The sequence below is a fragment of the Oncorhynchus clarkii genome, unplaced genomic scaffold, assembly GCF_045791955.1.
Source record: "Oncorhynchus clarkii lewisi isolate Uvic-CL-2024 unplaced genomic scaffold, UVic_Ocla_1.0 unplaced_contig_14128_pilon_pilon, whole genome shotgun sequence".
Classification (NCBI taxonomy): Eukaryota; Metazoa; Chordata; class Actinopteri; order Salmoniformes; family Salmonidae; genus Oncorhynchus; species Oncorhynchus clarkii.
In genome coordinates this window covers 59,974-70,000 of record NW_027258073.1, presented here as the reverse complement: position 1 = coordinate 70,000, position 10,027 = coordinate 59,974, and the positions used below count along the sequence as shown (strand labels likewise).

The 10,027-nt window shown below is 46.1% G+C and overlaps 1 protein-coding gene across 1 annotated transcript; it reads right to left on the bottom strand.

Moving 5' to 3' along the window:
- Positions 1-517: 517 nt before the first annotated feature.
- Positions 518-6,691, bottom strand: LOC139395218 (microfibril-associated glycoprotein 4-like). The gene is made up of 4 exons (XM_071142866.1): positions 6,509-6,691; positions 5,856-5,952; positions 3,314-3,481; positions 518-1,484 (listed from the first exon to the last, which is right to left on the bottom strand). The coding sequence occupies exons 1-4, from the start codon at positions 6,533-6,535 to the stop codon at positions 1,204-1,206; spliced, it is 573 nt and encodes a 190-aa protein (XP_070998967.1). The 5' UTR covers positions 6,536-6,691; the 3' UTR covers positions 518-1,203.
- Between the last annotated feature and the right edge of the window lie 3,336 nt (positions 6,692-10,027).

Sequence of the window (10,027 nt, the reverse complement as noted above, 5' to 3'; positions counted from 1 at the left end):
GATGATGATGATGATGAATATGATGATTATGATGGTGACGAATATGATGATGGTGAATATGATGATGATGAATATGATGATGATGATGATTATGATGGTGACGAATATGATGATGGTGAATATGATGATGATGAATATGATGATGATGAATATGATGATGATGATGGTGATGATGAATATGATGAATATGATGAATATGATGAATATGATGATGAATTTGATGATGAACATGATGATGATGAATCTGATGATGATGATGATGAATATGAATCTGAATCTGTTGATTAGGATGAATCTGATGATGGAAATGAATCTGTTGATGATGATGATGAAAATGATGATGATGATGATGATGAATATGATGATGATGAAGATGATAATATTGGATTCACACAACCATTTTGCAATGAAAACTCTAAGATCATGTTACAACCTTGACTTTGACACATTCAGCCATCCAATCAGACTGATTATAATAAATAAATACATACAGTAAAAAAAGACAGAATGCAGTGAATTTGTCTTTGAAATGCTTTAGTTATTTTTTGAGTCAAGTAACAGTGGAATCAAGAGACAGAGAGCCCATCGTGCTGCTATAACATGAAACACTACTTTAACATCCAAGATGATAATAATAGTGATGATATAGTGACCATATAAGAGATAGAGAGCCCATTGTGCTGTCATAACATGAAACACTACTTTAACATCCAAGATGATAATGATAGTGATAATGTAGTGGCCATATTGTTCTCTAGGTGTTAGTGTAATAGTGATAATGTAGTGACCATATTGTTCTCTAGGTGTTAGTGTAATGTAGTGACCATATTTTTTCTCTAGGTGTTAGTGTAATAGTGATAATGTGGTGACCGTATTGTTCTCTAGGTGTTAGTGTAATCGTGATAATGTAGTGACCATATTGTTCTCTAGGTGTCAGTGTAATAGTGATAATGCAGTGACTGTATTGTTCTCTAGGTGTCAGTGTAATAGTGATAATGTAGTGACCATATTGTTCTGTAGGTGTTAGTGTAATCGTGATAATGCAGTGACCATATTGTTCTCTAGGTGTTAGTGTTACAGTGATGATGTAGTGACCGTATTATTCTCTAGGTGTTAGTGTCTGTCTGGCTAGCTCTGGTGCCCCCTCCTCCACATTCATTTAGAGATGGTGACATTAGGTCAGGACTGATAGAGTCAGGTATGTTACTCCTGCTCCTGGACAGCCACAGCATCAGAGACAGCCCTGATCTTAAAGGAAATGCTTTTCAGAGAGTAGTCTACCCCTTTCCAGTGCTGCCAATAAACAGACACATAAGTGAAAGATGTTTCCGGATGTGGGGCGTACAGGGAGTTAGGGTTAGCATGCGTACAGTCACCGTACCAGAATCCACCCATGAAGCGCCTGGCACAGTGGTCTCCCCAGGTATCTTGATCATTGTCGTAGGTGCTGAACTTCATGCCGTTGCTAAACGACAAGGAGTCCCCTGAGAATCAACCAAAAAAACAGAGCTAAAAAAAGTACCAACAGACAGAGCACAGTAACCTGGTTAATCCAACAGACAGAGTACACTAACCTGGTTAAACCAACAGACAGAGTACGGTAACCTGGTTAAACCAACAGACAGAGTACAGTAACCTGGTTAAACCAGGAACCAACAGACAGAGCACAGTAACCTGGTTAAACCAACAGACAGACCACAGTAACCTGGTTAAACCAACAGACAGAGAACAGTAACCTGGTTAAACCAAGAGACAGAGCACAGTAACCTGGTTAAACCAACAGACAGAGAACAGTAACCTGGTTAAACCAACAGACAGAGCACAGTAACCTGGTTAAACCAACAGACAGAGAACAGTAACCTGGTTAAACCAACAGATGGAGCACAGTAACCTGGTTAAACCCACAGACAGAGAACAGTAACCTGGTTAAACCAACAGACAGAGCACAGTAACCTGGTTAAACCAACAGACAGAGAACAGTAACCTGGTTAAACCAACAGACAGAGCACAGTAACCTGGTTAAACCAACAGACAGAGCACAGTAACCTGGTTAAGTAGGGTCTGCCATCATTCCCTGTGAACTGGACAGTGTGTTTACAGGAAGTAGGGTCTGCCATCATGCCCTGTGAACTGGACTGTGTGTTTACAGGAAGTAGGGTCTGCCATCATTCCCTGTGAACTGGACTGTGTGTTTACAGGAAGTACGGTCTGCCATCATTCCCTGTGAACTGGACTGTGTGTTTACAGGAAGTAGGGTCTGCCATCATTCCCTGTGAACTGGACTTGGTGTTTACAGGAAGTAGGGTCTGCCATCATGCCCTGTGAACTGGACTGTGTGTTTACAGGAAGTAGGGTCTGCCATCATTCCCTGTGAACTGGAATGTGTGTTTACAGGAAGTAGGCTCTGCCATCATGCCCTGTGAACTGGACTGTGTGTTTACAGGAAATAGGGTCTGCCATCATTCCCTGTGAACTGGAATGTGTGTTTACAGGAAGTAGGCTCTGCCATCATTCCTTGTGAACTGGACTGTGTGTTTACAGGAAGTACGGTCTGCCATCATTCCCTGTGAACTGGACTGTGTGTTTACAGGAAGTAGCAACAGCATGACTTTAGATCATTAGAACACATTTGCCAAAAGCTACAAAATACACCTGACTAGATTTATGCAAATGTGTTCAGTACCAGTCAACAGTTTGGACACGCCTACTCATTCAAGGGTTTTTCTTACATTTTTACTATTTTCTACATTGTAGAATAATAGTGGAGACATCAAAACTATGAAATAACACATATGGAGTCATGTAGTAACCAAAAAAGTCTTCAACAAATCAAAATATATTTGAGATTCTTCAAAGTAGCCACCCATTGACTTGATGACAGCTTTGCACACTCTTGGCATTATCTCAACCAAAATGATCACTAATCAGGTTTTCAAGATATGTAACTTTCAAAATATATGCATTTTTTTTTTTTTACAGGGATTTCTGTATTTTAAAGTACAAATATCAAAATATAGTTTTTTGGGTTGAGTTTTCCTTTAAGACTGAACTCTTCACTCTAAACTTTGTGGCGGAAGCTAGAACATCTGATGTCACCATCGTCTATGGTGTCACATCATAACTCTTCCCCTGTGTGTGTGTTTAGTTCCTACGGGTTGTTGGAAATAGTTCACATTTCGGAAGCAAGAACATCAGTGGTAGTTCACATTTCCAACAACCCGTAGGAACTAAACACACACACAGGGGAAGAGTTATGATGTGACACCATAGACGATGGTGATGATGTTAAAGCTGAAGAAGAAGAAGAACTCACCTGCCCCTCCGTCTACATAAGTGCCCAGTCTCAGTGTGTATCCGTAGTTCTCAGGATCAATGGAGAAGGACGTGTATTTAGCATAAACTTTCCCTCCCTCAAAGTCCTCCATGTCCACTCTCAGCTCATTCTTCTTCCTCATCGTCAGGAGGAAGATGTTATCCAGACCTGACAAGAACAGAAAGCATAAAGGTCCTGTTACATTTCAGCTCCTATCCCCTTTCCTTTAGCTCCTAACCCCTTCCTTTTACTCCTATCCCCTTCCCCTATCCCCTTCCCCTAGCTCTTATCCCCTTCACTTAGCTCTTAGCCCCTTCTCCCAGCTCCTAGCCCCTTCCTCTAGCTCCTAGACACCCTTCCCCTAGCTCTTAGCCCCTTTCCCTAGCTCCTAGCCCCTTCCTCTAGCTCTTAGCCCATTCCTCTAGCTCATAGCCCCTTCCTCTAGCTCTTAGCCCCTTTTCCTAGCTCTTAGCCCCTTGCCCTAGCTCTTAGCCCTTTCCTCTAACTCTTATCCCCTTCCCCTAGCTCTTAGCCCCTTCCCAAAGCTCTTAGCCACTTCCCCTAGCTCCTAGCCCCTTCCACTAGCTCCTAGACACCCTTCCTCTAGCTCTTAGCCCCTTTCCCTAGCTCCTAGCCCCTTCCTCTAGCTCTTAGCCCATTCCTCTAGCTCATAGCCTCTTCCTCTAGCTCTTAGCCCCTTCCCCTAGCTCCTAGCCCATTCCTCTAGCTTATAGCCCCTTCCCCTAGCTCCTAGCCCCTTCCCCTAGCTCCTAGACACCCTTCCTCTAGCTCTTAGCCCCTTTCCCTAGCTCCTAGCCCCTTCCTCTAGCTCTTAGCCCATTCCTCTAGCTCATAGCCCCTTCCTCTAGCTCATAGCCCCTTCCTCTAGCTCTTATCCCCTTCCCCTAGCTCTTAGCTCCTTCCCCTAGCTCCTAGCCCCTTCCTGTAGCTCTTAGCCCCTTCCCCTAGCTCCTAGCCCCTTCCTCTAGTTCTTAGCCCCTTCCTCTAAATCTTAGCCCCTTGCCCTAGCTCTTAGCCCCTTCCCCTAGCTCCTAGCCCCTTCCTCTAGCTCTTAGCCCTTTCCTCTAGCTCTTAGCCCCTTCTCCTAGCTCCTAGCCCCTTCCCCTAGCCCCTTCCCCTAGCTCTTATCCCCTTCCCCTAGCTCTTAGCCCCTTTCCCTAGCTCCTAGCCCCTTCCTCTAGCTCCTAGCCCCTTCCTCTAGCTCCTAGACACCCTTCCTCTAGCTCTTAGCCCCTTTCCCTAGTTCCTAGCCCCTTCCTCTAGCTCTTAGCCCCATTCCTCTAGCTCATAGCCCCTTCCTCTAGCTCTTAGCCCATTCCCCTAGCTCCTAGCCCATTCCTCTAGCTTATAGCCCCTTCCCCTAGCTCCTAGCCCCTTCCTCTAGCTCCTAGACACCCTTCCTCTAGCTCTTAGCCCCTTTCCCTAGCTCCTAGCCCCTTCCCCTAGCTCTTATCCCCTTCCCCTAGCTCTTAGCCCCTTTCCCTAGCTCCTAGCCCCTTCCTCTAGCTCCTAGCCCCTTCCTCTAGCTCCTAGACACCCTTCCTCTAGCTCTTAGCCCCTTTCCCTAGTTCCTAGCCCCTTCCTCTAGCTCTTAGCCCCATTCCTCTAGCTCATAGCCCCTTCCTCTAGCTCTTAGCCCATTCCCCTAGCTCCTAGCCCATTCCTCTAGCTTATAGCCCCTTCCCCTAGCTCCTAGCCCCTTCCTCTAGCTCCTAGACACCCTTCCTCTAGCTCTTAGCCCCTTTCCCTAGCTCCTAGCCCCTTCCTCTAGCTCTTAGCCCATTCCTCTAGCTCATAGCCCCTTCCTCTAGCTCATAGCCCCTTCCTCTAGCTCTTATCCCCTTCCCCTAGCTCTTAGCTCCTTCCCCTAGCTCCTAGCCCCTTCCTCTAGCTCCTAGCCCCTTCCTCTAGCTCTTAGCCCTTCCCCTAGCTCCTAGCCCCTTCCTCTAGCTCTTAGCCCCTTGCCCTAGCTCTTAGCCCTTTCCTCTAGCTCTTATCCCCTTCCCCTAGCTCCTAGCTCCTTCCCCTAGCTCTTAGCCCCTTCCTCTAGCTCTTAGCCCATTCCCCTTCCCCTATCCCCTTCCTCTAGCTCCTAGCCCCTTCCTCTTGCTCTTAGCCCCTGCTCCTAGCCCCTTCCTCTAGCTCTTAGCCCCTTCCCCTAGCTCCTAACCCCCTTCTCTAGTTCCTAGCCCCTTCCTCTAGCTCCTAGCCCCTTCCCCTAGCTCCTTCCTCTAGCTCCTAGCCCCTTCCTCTAGTTCCTAGCCCCTTCCCCTTCCCCTAGCTCCTAACCCCCTTCTCTAGTTCCTTGCCCCTTCCTCTAGATCCTAGCCCCTTCCCCTAGCTCCTTCTTCTAGCTCCTAGCCCCTTCATCTAGCTACTAGCCCCTTCCCCTAGCTCCTTCCTCTAGCTACTAGCCCCTTCCCCTAGCCCCTTCCTCTAGCTCCTAGCTCCTTCCTCTTTCTCCTAACCCCTTCCCCTAACTTCTTCTCATTTGGTTTTCTCAGATCTGAGGAGGACTCACCCAGCCAGTACTCTCCAGCCACATTACCAAAGCCAGATTTGTAGTGTGCCCAGGGTCTGTAAAAATTCTCTGTTCCATCCATTCTCCTTTGGAACACCTGAGAGGAGAGAGAGGGCAGAGAGAGAGAGAGGGCAGAGAGAGAGGGCAGAGAGAGAGGGCAGAGAGAGAGCGAGGGCAGAGAGAGAGGGCAGGGAGAGGATGAGAGAGAGATCGAGAGAGAAGAGATGAGGGGGAGAAGGACAGCGAGGGAAGAGAGGGGGAGAGGGAAGTAGGGACAGAGGTAAGGGAAGGGAGAGAGACACGGGGGAAAGAGAAAGAGGAGGGAGACAGAGAGGGGGAGAGAGAAGTAGGGACAGAGGTAAGGGAAGGGAGAGAGACACGGGGGAAAGAGAAAGAGGAGGGAGACAGAGAGGGGGAGAGAGAAGTAGGGACAGAGGTAAGGGAAGAGAGAGAGACACGGGGGAAAGAGAAAGAGGAGGGAGACAGAGAGGGGGAGAGAGAAGTAGGGACAGAGGTAAGGGAAGGGAGAGAGACACGGGGGAAAGAGAAAGTGGAGGGAGACAGAGAGGGGGGAGAGAGATGTCATTATCATGCGTTTTGCACCACCGACACATCACAAACATCACAGATGATCTATAAAGGTCTCTACTCACAGTCCACCTCCCTCCATCCGTGTTCATGTCACAGTAGACGTGCAAGGGGGTGGTGGGACCCCCAGGGTAGATGGTGTACACCCCACTGGGTTTGGTGTTGTCATATTGATAGATGTCATCACAGTTCTGAGGGAGGTAGACCTGAGAGAGGACGGCTACAGGAGCCAGCAGAGACAGGAGCAAAAAGACCTGGGAGACAGGGACAGGGAAAACATTCACACAACATTCAAACAACATTTTAAAAAACATTAAAACAACATTTACTTTACTGTTCAATGCTGTCAGTGTAGTACATGCAGCAAAACAACCCAGAGTAGAGATACATACAAACATAACCTCACATAACATTCACACAACTTTAGATCAACACATAACATTCAGATAACTTTAGATCCACACATAACCTCACATAACATTCACACAACTTTAGATCAACACATAACATTCAGATAACTTTAGATCCACACATAACCTCACATAACATTCAGATAACTTTAGATCCACACATAACCTCACATAACATTCAGACAACTTTAGATACACACATAACCTCACATAACATTCAGACAACTTTAGATCCACACATAACATTCAGACAACTTTAGATACACATAATAACCTCACATAACATTCAGATAACTTTAGACCCACACATAACCTCACATAACATCCAGACAACTTTAGATCCACACATAACATTCAGACAACTTTAGATACACATAATAACCTCACATAACATTCAGATAACTTTAGACCCACACATAACCTCACATAACATTCACACAACTTTAGATCCACACATAACATTCAGACAACTTTAGATACACATAATAACCTCACATAACATTCAGATAACTTTAGACCCACACATAACCTCACATAACATCCAGACAACTTTAGATCCACACATAACCTCACATTACATTCAGACAACTTTAGATCCACACATAACATTCAGACAACTTTAGATACACATAATAACCTCACATAACATTCAGACAACTTTAGACCCACACATAACCTCACATAACATTCAGACAACTTTAGACCCACACGTAACCTCACATAACATTCAGACTTTTAAAACGGTAGAATAAAATGTTTTGAATTATCCACTTACTTTGCATGGACATGGTACATATCATATCAATGTTAATAGATAAGTCATACCTTCATCCTGAAGAGTGGGTAGTGGTGAACTGTGCTGTGTGTCTGTCTGTCTTATAGCCCCTAACCAAGGCTGCACTACCTGGTCTAAACTAGACATGGTGGGAACCACACACCTGTCTGTCTGGCTTATAGCCCCTAACCAAGGCTGCACTACATAGTCTAAACTAGAAGTGGTGGGAACCACACGCCTGTTTGGTTGTCTTTATGTGTCTGTGTGTGTGCATGCGTGCATGTGTGTGTGTGTGTGTGTAGCTGGGGAGGGGGAAGAAGGGGAGGGAGAGAGAGGGAGAAGGGGAGGGGATGAGAGGGAGAGGGATAGGGGTAGGGGGAGAAGGGGAGAGAAGGAGGGGGAGAGGGAAAGGGGGAGGGCAGGTATAGAACAGGGGGGTTATGGGAGTACCTCTTTCTATCTCTCCCTGCCAACCTTGGTATATCACATAGTCCAGCCTTGCTAACACCTCCATTCCCCCAGCCCTCCCCAGAGACTGCCCCGGCATGCAGAGAACTGCCCCAGTGTTGATGCCTCATTCTGGGGAGAGTGTAAATCTAGCTCCAGGCTTCTCTCTGGGCCTGCTGATGGATGGAAGAAGGCCTCTCGCTCGCTCCCCAGCAGGATTCGTTGATAGGGCGTGTGTGAATGTGTGTGTGTGTGTGTGTGTCATCATAATGTAATGACACCAAGGTCAGAAGGGACAGAAGATCCATATCCTGTTTACTCCCTTCATTTCCTCTCCTCCCCTCTTTAATACAGCTTCATGGACCTGGAATGAGGGATGGAAGCCAGCGTTGATTAGTGCTAATAAGTAACAACACACGCACACACACACACACGCAACAATCTGGTCACACACACACACACACACACACACACACACACACACACACACACACACACACACACACACACACACACACACACACACACACACACACACACACACACACACACACACACACACAGTCCCTTCACTGTGCAATGCTGGTAAACCCCACCTGGGGGCAGTACTCTCCCTTTCTGTGTCTGACAGTCTGACTGTCTCTCTATCTGTACCTCTGACTGTCTGACTGTCTCTCTGTACCTCTGACTGTCTCTTTGTCTGTATCTCTGACAGTCTCTCTGTTTGTCTCTCTGACTGTCTGGCTGTCTGACTATCTATATGTATGTATGTATGTATGTATGTATGTATGTCAGTCAGTCAGTCAGTCAGTCAGTCAGTCTGTCTGTCTGTCTGTCTGTCTGTCTGTCTGTCTGTCTGTCCTTCTCTGTCTGTTTTCCCTCCCCCCCATATCTCCCTCCCCTACCTCACCTCTCCTCTCTCCCCCCTCTCCTTCGTCTCAGAATGAGATAAGAATCACCAGAAAGTAAAAAGTTCAAAAGTTTGGGTCACTTATAAATGTCCTTATTTTTTTTGTCAACTAAAATAACAGAAAATTGAACAGAAATACAGTGTAGACATTGTTAATGTTGTAAATGACTACTGTAGCTGGAAATGGCAGATTTTTAATGGAACATCTACATAGGCGTACAGAGTTCCATTATCAGCAACCATCACTCCTGTGTTAGCTAATCCAAGTTTATCATTTTAAAAGACTATTTAATCATTAGAAAAACCTGTTTGCAATTATGTTAGCACGGCTGAAAACTGTTGTTCTGATTAAAGAAGCAATAGAAGTGGCCTTCTTTAGACTAGTTGAGTATCTGGAGCACCAGCATTTGTGGGTTCGATTACAGGCTCAAAATGGCCAGAAACAAATAACTTTCTTCTGAAACTCGTCAGTCTATTCTTGTTCTGGGAAATGAAGGCGATTCCATGTGAGAAATTGCCACATGGCTAAAAGTATGTGGACAGATGCTCGTCGAACATCTCATTCCAACCTCATGTGTATTAATATGGAGTTGATCCCCGTTTGCTGCTATAACCGCCTCCACTCTTCTGGGAAGGCTTTCCACTAGATGTTGGAACAATGCTGCTATAACCGCCTCCACTCTTCTGGGAAGGCTTTCCACTAGATGTTGGAACAATGCTGCTATAACAGCCTCCACTCTTCTGGGAAGGCTTTCCTCTAGATGTTGGAACATTGCTGCTATAACAGCCTCCACTCTTCTGGGAAGGCTTTCCACTAGATGTTGGAACATTGCTGCTATAACAGCCTCCACTCTTCTGGGAAGGCTTTCCTCTAGATGTTGGAACATTGCTGCTATAACAGCCTCCACTGTTCTGGGAAGGCTTTCCACTAGATGTTGGAACATTGCTGCTATAACAGCCTCCACTCTTCTGGGAAGGCTTTCCACTAGATGTTGGAACATTGCTGCTATAACAGCCTCCACTGTTCTGGGAAGGCTTTCCA